The 13,429-nt window shown below is 59.7% G+C and overlaps 2 protein-coding genes across 3 annotated transcripts in view; one reads left to right on the top strand and one right to left on the bottom strand.

Moving 5' to 3' along the window:
* Positions 1-935, top strand: part of PUSL1 (pseudouridine synthase like 1) — a 3,267-nt gene extending 2,332 nt beyond the window's left edge. For both annotated transcript variants that reach the window (XM_087447035.1, XM_087447036.1), the window contains 2 exons: positions 11-376; positions 600-935. In XM_087447035.1, the coding sequence (XP_087303161.1) occupies positions 11-376; positions 600-935 (702 nt within the window). The remainder of the gene's footprint in view (positions 1-10; positions 377-599) is intronic.
* Positions 905-13,429, bottom strand: INTS11 (integrator complex subunit 11). Its single transcript, XM_004425477.3, has 17 exons — positions 13,311-13,429; positions 10,387-10,484; positions 9,839-9,912; positions 8,349-8,577; positions 5,194-5,292; positions 5,062-5,096; positions 4,634-4,772; positions 4,033-4,097; positions 3,340-3,529; positions 2,996-3,079; positions 2,461-2,550; positions 2,191-2,353; positions 1,959-2,066; positions 1,808-1,869; positions 1,588-1,730; positions 1,382-1,511; positions 905-1,254 (listed from the first exon to the last, which is right to left on the bottom strand). Exons 1-17 carry the CDS (start codon positions 13,336-13,338, stop codon positions 1,189-1,191), a joined length of 1,803 nt encoding a protein of 600 aa, XP_004425534.1. The 5' UTR covers positions 13,339-13,429; the 3' UTR covers positions 905-1,188.

Raw genomic sequence — 13,429 nt, 5'->3', positions numbered from 1 at the left:
TGGGTTGCAGGTGCGGAGGATGACAGCTGTGCTGGTGGCCGTGGGGCTAGGGGCTCTGACGCCTGCTCAGGTGAAGATGATTCTGGAGAGCCGGGATCCCCTGGGCAGGCACCAGACACGTGTGGCCCCAGCCCACGGCTTGTTCCTGAAGTCAGTGCTTTACGGGGGCCTTGGAGACCTTGGTAAGCCCTGCCTGCACCTACTGATTGATCCCCTCTCAGTGCTGACTCCTCGCTGGGGTAGGGGGCTCTTGGTGGCAGTGCCATCACAGCCCTCATCTGTCGTCTTAGCAACTGGAAATCCAGCCAGGGCCCAGTGCGAAAGCCAGGGGCCAGGGAGGCCCGATGACCTCAGGCCAGAGACCAGCAGCCCAAAGGCAGGCAGCCTGGAGTGAGGTGCCCACTTCCCCCGCAGCCACAACCCCTCGGCCCAAGCCCCACTCCTGACCTGGTCCCTCTAAGCAAGTTCTCAGTGGGGGAGGGTACCTGACAGGGGGCTCCAGGAGGCAGGGGGCAGGGGCTTGAACCCTGGGGCAAAGGCGGGGCCCAACCCCTGCAGAGAGCACCCTGTCCCCAAGCTGACCTAGCGTCTGTCTACAGCTCCTGCGGCCCCAAAGCTCCTGGCCTTCTATGTCCTGCAGGGTCCACAGCATGGAAGCCACAGCTGACCCTCAGATGCCCAGCACAGGTCAGGGTAGCCATGGCACGCTGGACCCTGCCCAGCTCTGCCCACCACTGTGCCCGGCAGGGACCAGCCCTGAATTGTCATACACTCTGCCACCTGGGGCTGCAGTGGGCCTCCTGCCTCTCATAGGCCTGTACCTGCCTGAAGTCCCCACCACCTGGGTGCCCTGGGTGGGCTGCCATGGGGGCAGGGGGCAAGCACTAAGAAAGGGACACCCAAGCAGCCTTGGTTCTGTCTTTACTGCAAATTAATACTCTGGGAGCCCCCACCCAGAAGTAGAAATAAAAGGTGAAGAGGCCCCCAGACTCTTTCATTTCTTCAGCCAAAAACAGCCACTCGGGCAGGGACGTGACACTGTGATCTTGTCCCCGAAGACAAGGGCTGTGGTTCACACTGGGACACACAGGGAAAACCCAGGGCACAGACATGGTCCTGGAGCGGAAGCCCAGGTTCCTCCCCCAGCTGAGCAAAAGGCAGAGGTGGCCGACTAGCGGTCAGCTGGCCTCAGCTGGGGGCCTGGGGCAGGCCTTTCTTGAGTAGTGCCGTGAGGTAGCTCCCCAGCTCTTCGTCCTACGGAGGCAAGAGGGCTGTCGTCCATCCTCCCCATCCCGCCTCACCCAGGCAGCCCAGGGCGACGGGCTGACCCCACTTGTCCCAACCCACTGCCGGATGCAGGACCCCTGGTCATGTCTCTTACCTGGTATGTCCAGGAGACCAACAGCACCTTGGTGCCTGGGTCCTCCGAGTGGGCTGCAGCCTGGACGAGGATGGACTCCACAGTCACGGAGCCGTCAGGAAGGTGCTGCACGCAGTGGTCCTTGAGGATGCTGTGGGAGGCACGGTGAGACCCCGCCTCCCGCCCTCCCTCATGCCCGGCCCCCAGGGCGGGGACAGGGTGCCCACCTCTTGAGGTGGCTGTAGACGCGCGTAGCCGTCTCCTGCTCCTTGCGTGAGTCATGCAGCTGCACGCGGCAGGTGAAGCGCAGCTGGTGTTCCGCCAGGCCCAGCTCCTTGAGGGCTTGCTCTGAAGACACAAGCCGGAAGCTCTGCGGGGCAGGGGCGGGGACAGGTCAGGGAGTGCGGGAGAGCCCCCCACCCCCAGCGACCATCCATACACACTCACACTGTCTTTCACGATCAGGGTGCCGTGCAGGAGCCGGGGCTTTCTGGTGTCGGGGAGCAGCCCTGAGGGGAAGGGGGCAGGGATCGGAGCTGTCAAGGGGGCCTGGCTCTGCCACTGCCCTGCCCCCAGTGCAAGTACCTGCCCAGCGTACCCTGAGCCATCTCCCGCTTCAGCAGCCCCAGCGAGATGCCCACGGGGATGCTGGGGCTCGTGGGCAGCGTCACTGTCTCACCGTTGGCCGGCATGTAGCAGTTGACCCCTAAACCAGGGGGCAAAGAGAGCTTCAGTCCTCCAGCTGGCCCTGCCCCCTCTGACCTTGTGGGTGGGCCCTGCCCGCAGCCCCTCTGCATTGGCCGAGCCCACCCTCTGCCTGGGCTGCCTACGGAATTCCTGCTCGATCTTCTGCTTCAGGAACTCCATCTTCTTGGCCTCGCCATGCACCAGCAGCACGCTCTCAGGCTCTGCCTGGCCCACTAGCTGCATGATGCCCTTGGCGTCTGCGTGGGCACTGAAGGACATGTACTCCACCTGCATCTTGACCTCCAGCTGCAGCGTCACAGCGCACACGGGCCGTCAGCACAGGCGGCAGGCATGGAGGCCCCACCACCACCGAAGAGGGGGTCCAGAGCTGGTGGGGAGAGGTGGGGACTCACCACCTGCCGTCCCTCCATCTCCAGCTTGCGCTGCCCGCTGAGGATCTTGTGGCCCACAGTGCCCTGCACACAGTAGCCGGGCATGATGACCTGCGGGGGGAGGGGAATGGAGCTGGTGGCTGCCCGTACCCCGCATGGCCTCCCACCTCGGGGCTTCCTCCCAGGATGTCCCCCCACACCACCCTTCCTGCCTACCTGAAGCTAAACCCTTGGTGGAGGCCCCTTCCCCTGGCCAGCAGCAACCCCTTCCAGGCCCTGCTGCAGACCTGGGCAGGCTCAGGCATCCTCACACAAGCCCGCCCAGGCCTGACCACCAAGTTGGCTGCTCACGAGGCCGAGGGGCCTTCCTGCCTGGCACAGACAGGCCGAGACATAGTGCGAGTCTGAGCTGCCTGGGTCAGATACCAGACCCCAGGGTACTGAGCCCTTCCTGACAGTGGTAGTGTCCCCAAGCCCAGGGGAGCCCCCACTCTCCAACCTCTGCCCAACCTCATAGGCCCTCCTGGCAGCCAGCCCCGGGGCCCAGACCCCTCACCATGTTCTTCTCATTGCCTGCCCACTTCCGGAAGATCTGCAGAGACTGGCCAGCATGCAGCATCCCTGGTGTGGCAAACACGACCTGCGGGATGTGGGGAGGCAGTCAGAGCAGCAGGGGCCCCGCTCCTCCTGTCCTCAGAGCCCTGACCCTGTCCCTGCCACAGGTCCCACTCTCTGCCCTCCTGTCTTCTCCCCAGCATGGTGCACCCCACTCTCCCCGGCAGACCTGCAGGACCCCTCGTGTGCTCCAGACAGGGGATGCGTGTACACGTGCACACCCAGCACCAGCCCTGGGCACCCCAGCACAGGACAGCCGTCACGCCCCTCTCGGCCCAGGCTCACCATGGGACCTGGGTTGTCGGCAAATGCACGGTCGAAGGCCTTGATGTGCTTGAACTCGAACATGTTCCTCTGGACAAAGGTCTTCCGGATCTTCTGGTTGGTCCAGGTAATGAAGAGCTTGTAGTAGTGGTTGGCCTTCTCCGTCAGGCCCGTGGAGAAGTAGATGGGAGCCTTCAGGTTCATGCGCTCCCTGTAGACAGTGCAGGGGCCATCGTGGAGGGCAGGACTGGGGCAGGACCGCCCGGGGCCCACCCACACCTTCTGCCTGGGTTGACTCCAGTGGAAGGAACTGAGCTCCCTGCCGTCTCACCCCCCACAGCCTGGGCGGTGGCAGGCTCAGCCCGCTTCCTCCTGTAAAACGTTGGGGCTGACAGAGGGGACATAGCACGTGTGTGCAGGGCTCGGTGCAGGATGACGGTGCCTGCATGTTATCACAGGACTCAGGCCCGGGGGTCACGTGGCAGACAGGCGGGCTCCCCCAGGCGCAGGGCATCCTGACCTCGGGGTGCTGCACTGCACTCAACAGCTGCCAGTGCTGCCTTGACTTTCCTGCAGCCTGTGCTCTGCCTGGAGCCGAGCTGAGGCCCCCCCGGACATGGCTGTGTGGACAGCCCAGCTCTGACAGGCACAGGCGTCCGATCTCTACTGCCCACTCAGGCCGGGGCTCCTGGAAGCTGTCCAGGCCGCACCTACCAGAAGGTCTCTAGCAGGATGCAGAGCTCCTGAGCGCGGCCCAGCGCGAACACAGGTATCAGCACCTGCAGGGGAGGCCAAGGCTGGTTCCCAGGAGCCCCAGCCACGCCGCTCACCCTGGTCAAGCCCACGTCTGAGCACAGCGGGTAGGCAGCTGCTCCCTGTGGCCACCTTTGCAGGGAGCAGCTGCTGCAAGACTGGCACCTCTAATGGCCAGAGGCTGTGTCCACTGAGAGGTCATGGCCAGGTATCCCCGAAAGCCAGAGGCCCAGCGTGGACTGTAGGCAGGCCCCCCCACATTCTGCCCCCCAGTCTTGCGCCCAGCCACTGTCCAGAAGTGACCATGGGGGACACTCTAGCTAGCGCTTCATTGGGATCTGAGATATGAGGGGCAAACAAGCACCCACCAAAGGGTCTTCAGAGGGAATTTTTCCTCCCAATGCTGAGCAAACCTTCCACCCTCCAAGCCCAGAACACACAGCACCCCTGTCCTGACAACATATCAGGGGCAGCCCACGCTACCAGAAGGACCCGTGCCACGTGGTCAGGGTAGGCACGTGGCCCAGAGCCCTGCCTGGGGCCCCTGCCCACAGCTGGCTACCTTCCCACCACGCTCCACGGTCTCGTGGACCTTCTTTAGGAAGTCTCGCTCCCGGCAGCGCTTGGAGTCCCGAATGGTTGTGGCGTACGTGGACTCTGTGATGAGCAGGTTGGGGCGGCATTTGTCAATCCAGGCAGCTCTAGAATAGAGGTGGGTGGGGCCCAAGGTGGACCATCCACACGGCTGCAAGGTTGGGAGCAACAAACAGGACCCCATCCCCATAAGCAGCCATGGCCTCCTGCACAAGCCCAGCTGCCAAACATCACGGGCAGCACTTGAGAGACAAGAAGAGGGAATCCGCCTCGCTTGGGAGGACACATGGGGGACACTGACATGCTGACCACTTGCTCAGGTGCCCAGCACACCCTCGAGGGTCCCTGCGCTCCTGGGCAACCCTAAGGATGAAACAGATACATCGGCCTACTTACCCCAAATGCCGGTCTGGGGTCATGTTATAATCACCCTGGCAAAGAAGGTGGCAGTAAGGAGGGTGCTCCCTCTCCCCGGCTAGGCAGTCCCTGCCCCCTCCTCGCCCCTGTGCCCCAAGTCCCTCCACTGACCGTGTAGACCACAGACTCTGAGCCCACTTTAATCTGGAACATGGCTGCCCCCAGCACGTGGCCCGCATAGTAGGCCTTGATTTCCAGTTCATCATCCACCTACAGAGGAGAGGGCTGAACTCAGGCCTCAGGCTGTGCTGGGCAGGAGGTCAGTGGAGGAGGACAACAGAGGGGGAGGGAGGTGGAGACTGGAGAGGTGGTGGGCAGAAGTAGGTGACATTGGTCTCAGCCTTCCCTTATTTCCTGCTTTTCACACATGACATCTAGTTCTCAATAAAAAGCAACCAGACAAGAGATGACACACTACGAATAGGAAATAAGAGCAACAACAGTCCAGAAAAGCAGATGCAAGTTTCCTGGAGCTCAGACACGGGCCTTCAAAAGACTGGGATTAATATATTCAAAGAGATGAGAGATAGGATTAACAATGTTGGCAAACTATTAAAAAAAGTGGAGGGGCCGGCCCCGTGGCGTAGCCGTTAAGTGCGCCCGCTCCGCTGCTGGCAGCCTGGGTTCGGATCCAGGGCTCGCACCAACACACTGCTTGTCAGGCCATGCTGTGGCGGCATCCCATATAAAGTAGAGGAAGATGGGCACGGATGTTAGCTCAGGGCCAGTCTTCCTCAGCAAAAAGGGGAGGACTGGCATGGATGTTAGCTCAGGGCCCATCTTCCTCACACACACTAGATAAAAAAAAAGAAAGCATACTATATTTAAAAAAAAAAACAGGAAATTCTAAAACCAGAAACTGTACTAACCCAAACTAAGAATTCAATGGATGAGTTCACCAGCATATTATATATAAGCAAAAAGAGTATTAATGAACTAAAATATAGGAGGGAGGGCCGGCCCAGTGGTGTAGTGGTTAAGTTCATGTGCTCCGCTTTAGTGGCCCAGGGTTCACGGGTTCAGATTCCAGGTGTGGACCTACACACTGCTTATCGAGCCATGCTGTAGCCGCGTCCCATATAAAGTAGAGGAAGATGGGCACGAATGTTAGCCCAAGGCCAATCTTCCTCAGCAAAAAGAGAAGGATTGGCATCGGATGTTAGCTCAGGGCTAATCTTCCTCATACACAAAAATAATAAAATATAGGAGGGAATATCCAGCATGAAGCACAGAGAGACGAGAATGAGGGAGGGTCTAGAGTGAGAAGATGGAGCACTCAGCACTCCAGAGCCCAATGTGGAGGAGAACAAGAACAGACAGAAGCAGCATTGGAGGAACCCGACAGGAGATCCGAGGGGCCTCACACCCTGAGCTGAATAAGGAGGGCACACCATGTAGGTCACCATAGCACACTCGCCAAAACCCAGAGAAAAAGACGTAATCCTACAAGCAGTGCAAGAGAAAAGATTCTCTTCCAAACAGCAGATGGGAAGACATATTCAAAGTACTGAGAGAACCTACAATTCTATTTCAATGAAAAAGCCCTACAAGAATGAGGTAAGGGGCTGGCCCAGTGGCGCAGTGGTTAAGTGTGCACGCTCCGCTGCGGTGGCCCGGGGTTCACAGGTTCAGATCCTGGGTGCGGACCGACGCACCACTTACCGAGCCATGCTGTCGCGGCGTCCCATATAAAGTGGGGGAAGATGGGCATGGATGTTAGCCCAGGGCCAGTCTTCCTCAGCAAAAAGGGGAGGACTGACAACAGATTTAGCTCAGGGCTGATCTTCCTCACCAAAAAAAAAAGAATGAGGTGAAACAAGCCCATGGGAGAAAATTCATCACCAGCAGATCCACACTGGTGTTCTTCAGTCAGAAAGTAAATTATCCAAAATAATAAGTGGAGAACACAGGAATTAGAGAGGGGTGACGAGAAGGGCAGACACAGCAATGACTTCAGCAGCACGGGTGATGGCATCCTGCTGGGTCCCCAGATACGGAGGGGATTAAAATACATGGAACAGCAGCCTGTAAGTCAGGGGAGGGGTACACATGTTTAAAATGTCCCGAGACTCTTGCATCGTCCAGGAAAGAGGCGAAGTCCCAAGTACTACCTTAGATTTTTGTTGTCATGGATGCATTTTGTAATTTCCACCACCAAAAGAATTAAAAAGTATATAGTTACCAAGCAAACAAAAGAAGAAATGGAACTTTAAAAAATCAACCCCAAAAAGGCAATAAAAAAAAAGAAAAAAACACAGACCAGGAAGACAAATAGGAGGCAAATAGGAAGAGGGTACAGCTCAGCCCAAAGTCATCTTACTGAACGTGGAGTCCAAATGCTCCATCTACAGGACAGGTAATCAGGCTGAATTAAAAAACCCAAACTACATGCTGCTTAAAAAAGCCACATTTAAAATACGACGCACAGGGGCCGGCTCCGTGGCTTAGCGGTTAAGTGCGCGCGCTCTGATGCTGGTGGCCCGGGTTCGGATCCCGGGAGCGCCCTGAGGCACCACTTCTCCGTCCAACGTGAGGCCGAGTCCCACGTACAGCAACTAGAAGGATGTGAACCTATGACATACAACTATCTACTGGGGCTTTGGGGGGAAAAAACTGAATAAATAAAATCTTTAAAATACGACGCACAAGGTTGAGAGTAAAAGACAGAAAAAGATACACCACGAAACACTAACCGAAGGTGGGGGTGGGAATGGTGTAACGATGTCACCAGAAAAAGACTTCGAGGTAACAAGCGTGATTCAAGATAAACATGTACACTTCATGTTGACAAAAGGTTCAACCAGGACGAAATGACCCAAAATGTGGGGGCACCTAACATTTTGGCAGCAAACCCACAGACTCAGAGGAGGAAGACAAGTCCACAAGCTTTGTGATGACTTTTACCAATTCGGTATCACCTGCCTGCTTAAAACCCTCTGCTTCCTCCCTGACCTGCACTCAAGTTATCGAGACGAAGCCCGAACTCCACAGCCCGCACTGGGCGCCCTGCAGGTCTCGCCCATCTCCCCACCCGGCTGGCATGCCCAGACCCCATGGTGCTCAGGCGGCACAGATGTCCCTCTCCAGCCTCTTCAATGGGCTCGGGCACAGAGCTGGGTGAGGGGCAGCCTCGACAGGCGCTCGGCTCACAGCCACCCAAGGGCTGGATCTGGGCTGGGACCCTGGGTGCTTGCCCCCCGCCGCTGCCTGGCGGCCCACAGTGCTGGACAGAAGAGCACGTGAGCTGGGTCTGTGCAGGCCCTGACCTGGACCGTCTGGTGGAGGCGGACGGCCACCACTTTCTTCATGCAGTCCTTGATCATCTGGGAGGTGAAGAAGTTGGCCTCGCCCTTCTTGTCAACGGCGATCTTGCGGTAGTCCTCCAGCAGGATGGGGCAGATGGCCTGGGTGGGGTGGGTCATGTAGATGGGCCCATCGTAGCCCACCATCTCGCTGAAGTAGGGGAGCGCCCCACAGTGGTCCAGGTGGAAGTGGCTGGGGGTGCAGCACTGGTCAGCCCAGGGCAGCTGCTTCCCCACTGAGCCCCACCCCTCCACAGCCACTCCACACCAGCCCTGCGCTCATGGTCATTCACTGAGTGCCCGCTGCGTGTCACTGTCCTAAGCACAAGAGCGAGGAATAAGCAGAAGACACAAAACCTACCATCTTCCCGGAACTTACAGTCTAAATAGCTAGTAAAGCAAGAAGCAAACACTTAAAACGTGTACCACATGGTGACATTCCGTGAAGACAGAAAGCAGCTAAGGAGAGCGTTATCAGGAGAGTCGCCATCTTTGGGAGGGTGGTTGGGAAGACCCGTGTGGCCCCTGAACTGAGGCAGGAAGGAGCTGGGACAGCACCAGGATGAGGCCTGGAAAGGCACCACAGCAGGGGGAATGGCAGTGCTGTGCCCGTCCACGGATAAAGAGTACCTTCAGGCATGACCCCATGCCCGAGAAGGAACTGACCCAGAGGAGCCTCAGAGCAGCTGAGGATGCAGCTGCCTGGGGTTAGCAGATCCTCTGGCGGTTGGGGGGGGGGGGCACTGTGGTCATGCAGGCAAGGCTAGAGTGGTCATCTAAGCCATATGGTAAAGATCAGGGTTGTGACAGGGGCTGGATCCCATAAACGTTTGTGGACTGTGTGGGCAGAGTGTAAAGTGAGAGGAGGGAAAGAAGGAAGCCAGGTCGGGAGGTCGACTGTCACCAGGGAGGCCTGGAGGTCACGGACAGGGTGGACGAGGACATCTGGGAAGGCCCGTGAGGACTGAGGACCAGCAGGGAGGGTGCGGTCACTGCTCCCAAACACTGTTGAGAGGCCTGAGTAAGCGGAGTCCTGAGAAGCGGCCCCGGGGCTCAGCAGGTGACACTCGCCATCTCTGCGCTGGGAGGGACAGCCTCCCAACCACAGGCTTGCTGCCCTGACGCAGCCTCATCTTCCTGGGGCACCTGGGGCTCTCGCCCATGACTCGGGGGGCACAGCCAACAGACACACACAGCTTCTCCGGGCTGACTGTGAACACCTGTGACCTCACACAAAGATGCCACCTCCAGGACCAGCGTCCAGAGGCAGAGAGGGCCAGCCCTGGGGTAAGCCACGCAGGTGACCTGGGACAGAACCCAAGCTGGCAACATCCCACGGCCTGTAGCCTCCACAGGCCCCAAGCGGCTCTCCTGGGCTCCTGAGGGTCCTCAAGGTGGGGAAGGCATGAGCTGGCTCAATGCGGCACTCTCGCCAGCTGCCGACGGATGCCCACCTGATGATCACGCAGTCCAAGAAGTCGGTCAGCCGGCCATTGCGGGTGATGTAGGAAAAGTCGGGGAAGCGCCTCTGAGAAGCCAAGAGAAAGAGTCAGAATGCAGCAGGCTGCCCAGGTCTCCAGGTCGCAGCCCTGGAGGAAGGGATCAGGGCACAGGCAGAGCCTGGACACCGGCACCCCCACCCTGGTGGGCTGCTCTGACTACTCATGACCTCCCAGACCACAGGGAGGGGGGTCAAGCTGCCAGAACCAGTAACTGAGCCAGAAGCCCAGCCTGGGGTGCACCAAATGCGCCCCACGTGACCCTGCAGAAGCCTGCGAGCCCCTACTTTGTTTCAGACTGAGCCCCCATGCAGGGCGCCCCATCTGTCAAGTGATGGTGGGGGGCTGCCCAGGAATACCGTGACCTTAGACCCACCTGCCTCCTACCACCGCCCCCGTGCTCACTGTCCCCACTCCATGGGTCAGAGCCAGAGGCTCCAAGGCCTGGAATCCTGCTGCAGATGGCAACAAAGAGCTGTGGGCTGCCCGCCCGCTGGACTCACGTCGTCGTTAAAGCCCATGTGCATCCCACAGTCCAGCATGACGTTCTTGCCCGCAATGGAGACCAGGATGCAGCTTCGGCCCACATCCTGGCCGGCCCCTGCACAGAAGAGTGAGGTAAGAGGCGCTGCCTGCCCTTCTCCCTTCCCCCCGGCCCCTCCCCTGCTCCTGCAAGCAATGGCCCCAGCCCCAAGGCCAAGGCCCAGCCACCCGCCCCAGACTCCACGGGGCGCCCTGGGTCCCTGGCCCAGTAGAGCCCTCAGGAGACTGGGGAAATGGCCCCAGGGATGCAGTGTGGACGACGTGTGAGCCAAGAAGCATCACCACCTCCACATGCGGGCAGGCAAGGGACAAAGCGTCAAGGCCACCAAGTGAGCTCTAGCCCACATGCGCCTCTGCCACTACTGCCCAGGGTCAGGTAGAAGAAGCCCCTGACCTCTCAAGGTCACCGCCTTGAGACTGAGTCGTGGGTGCTAGACTGTGGTCTCAGCACCAACAGAGGCAAGCCGGTGCTCTGTGGAAACTTACCATCCCTCCTGAAACCTCGGCTGGGGTCACATCTGGGCTGTGATGCCCCCTCTCCCAGGACCTGTCCCCAAGAGGGGTCAGGTGCCTCCTGGTGGTGCCACTGCAGAGGGACACCTGTGTGGCTTTAGCCCTCAGCCCAGGGGAAACATGGCCCCAGCTGTCCAGCAATGGCCACAATGCAGACACCTCACCCCAGGGCACATGGGCGACACGAGCTCACCACTGTGCCCCTCACGGCGCCCCCCCAGCCCAGACCGTGACTTAAGTCCCATCCACGTTCCTGACCTCCAAGCCCTGCCCAGATGCTCCAGGCAGTGAAACCTCCCCCTGGCAGGGCACATCCTGGCCACCTCATATGGCCATCGGTCACCTCCTCTGGAGTCTGGGGACCCAGAAGGAAAGGGACACGGTCTTGCAAGCCCTGATGACACCAAATCACCTGGTCTCCATCTTGAACCCTACCAGCCTCCCTCTGCCGGCCACCTGAACCTTCAGGTAGCACCACACACACCAGGGTGACCAGGCCACGGCCCAGAGTGGGACACAGGCTGGTCCTCGAGAAGCTTCAGTCACCTGTGAAAACAGCAGATGACACCAGCCAAGAGCTTCGCCTGCCTGCCTCAAGCAGCCCAGCCACAGGTGGCAGCCTCCAGGTCTCTGACAGGCCTGCTGCTGTGCCCACTAGGACGTGCCTCCCTGAGGGCAGGATCTCAGCTGTCTGCCACCTGCTGCACCTCCAGCCCAGGAGTCATGCCTGGCTCAGAGGCCCTCCAAACATTTGTGAGAGGGGAAGGGCCACTCCTCTTTACAGATGACGTGGAGCCACAGAAGACACAGGATTGACCCACAGGCACATGGCTCCTAAGCATGGGGCCAGGGACCGCGTTCTAGATTTCAGAGCCCAGCTCTTAGGCGCTGGCTGCCTGGTCCCAACAGCACCCACAACAATCCCAGGGAAGAGAGAGAGTGGCTGAACTGGGCAAAAGACATGGGGGACAGAGTCGAGGGCACACAAGAGGAGACAGGACTCAGGAGAAGACAAGGGAGACACTCTGTCTGCGGGGAGCTGACGATCCAGGGCAAGGAGACAGATGACGACCACGTAGGTAGGACACACGCTGAGGGCGTCAGGTGGAGATCAGCACCATGGAGAAAAGTAACGCAGGAAAGGGGACACAGAAACTTCCAAGACCACGACAGGCAACTCCTCCCTGAGAAGACAACTTCCGAGCAGAGTGGAGAGAGACAGCCAAGATGGGAGGAGCAGCTGTGCAAAGGCCCCGGGAGTGACCCGGCAAGACTCTCCAAATCTGGCCCAGGTGACCAGGGAGCCCTCAAGGCAGAAACTGGTGAAGGGAGAGAGTGGAGCAGAAGTGTTTCTGCTTTGATGGCGCTGTGGCTGAGCGACCTTCGGGGTGCACCTAAATGCAGATTTGGGGTAAGAGGACAGTAAGACAATAGGACTGTTTAAGGACAGTGAGTGGCGAGAAGAGGGGCCACATGGGAAAGGGGCTGGTAGGAGGGTCCCACAGAAGCCCCTGGAGAGGAGCCAGGGGCAGGGGAGGGCACGGGGCGGTGGTGACCCCGTGCCAACAGTTAGGAGAGGCCATGGGGGTGATGATGCATATAGCAGCATGGGACGTGCAATCTGACGCAGCAGGCCAGGGGCAAGGGCATTCACCACGGTTGTCAACAGCTCAATGTCCACACCAAGGGCAGGGTGGGCTATTCCAGGGAAGACCTCACACCCTGAGAAAGCACGTGGAACTGTGTGGGACATCTGTACCGGAAGATGCTGGCAACACAGGGCCCAGTGAAGGAAGCAGGCTCCCAACCAGCGCATGCCATGCATGCACCAACAACGCCCAGAGACGCCGGGAGGGCTGGCGACCTACACGATCACCCTAGTTGTTACTAGGACCCTGGATTCTGAGTGGTCTTTCCTCCTTTGTACTGTCTTGTACTGCTCGGGCTTTTAAAAGTGCGCATCTATACCTTTTACAAAATGCAAAACAATTTTTTTAACGTGGCAAAAATCAAGTAAAACAAGGACTGAACCGAGGGTGGGTCTCCAGACTGCGCACGTGGGAGGCTGCAGGTGACCGGGCGGGGACGGACGGAGCGGGTGGCAGGAGAGCGAGCGGTGAGGGCAGAGGCGCCAAGGGGCCTGGCGCGCCAGCCGCGCGCGAAGTAAGGCGAGCGCGGGCGCGGCGAAGACGGAGACCCTGTGCCTCCACGGCACGCCGTCCAGGGGCTAGGCCCGGGGAGGGCTGCTCGGGCGATCCCGTCCTCCCTTCACGGCCGGGAAGCGGGCCGGGTCGGCCCGACCCCGAGCCCACCCGGCGCGCTCCCCGGCCCCTCCACCGGCCGGCCCCCGCCCGCCCCGCGCCCCACTCACCCAGGGGTGTGACCCTGATGTCGGGCATCCTGCCGTCCGCGCCCCCGGCCCCTCGCCTCTGCGTTCCCGGGCAGCCCCACGAACCCAGCGGCCGAGCGCGACCCGCGACGACGCACTGC

Source organism: Ceratotherium simum, chromosome 22, assembly GCF_057802395.1.
Source record: "Ceratotherium simum simum isolate JZ-2026a chromosome 22, ASM5780239v1, whole genome shotgun sequence".
Classification (NCBI taxonomy): Eukaryota; Metazoa; Chordata; class Mammalia; order Perissodactyla; family Rhinocerotidae; genus Ceratotherium; species Ceratotherium simum.
The sequence above is the reverse complement of the archived record's forward strand: the minus strand, read 5'-3'. Positions and strand labels throughout refer to the sequence as shown.

What these genes read in the sequence shown, in the direction of transcription:
- INTS11 (XM_004425477.3), bottom strand. Translation starts at nt 13,338, where the DNA reads ATGCCCGACATCAGGGTCACACCCCTGG. An exon ending in ACATGGGCTTTAACGACGAC is followed by an intron (nt 9,913 to 10,386) that starts GTGAGTCCAGCG and finishes TTGGCTTCTCAG; the next exon opens with AGGCGCTTCCCCGACTTTTC. An exon ending in CCGTGGAGCGTGGTGGGAAG is followed by an intron (nt 4,098 to 4,633) that starts GTAGCCAGCTGT and finishes CCTCCCCTGCAG; the next exon opens with GTGCTGATACCTGTGTTCGC.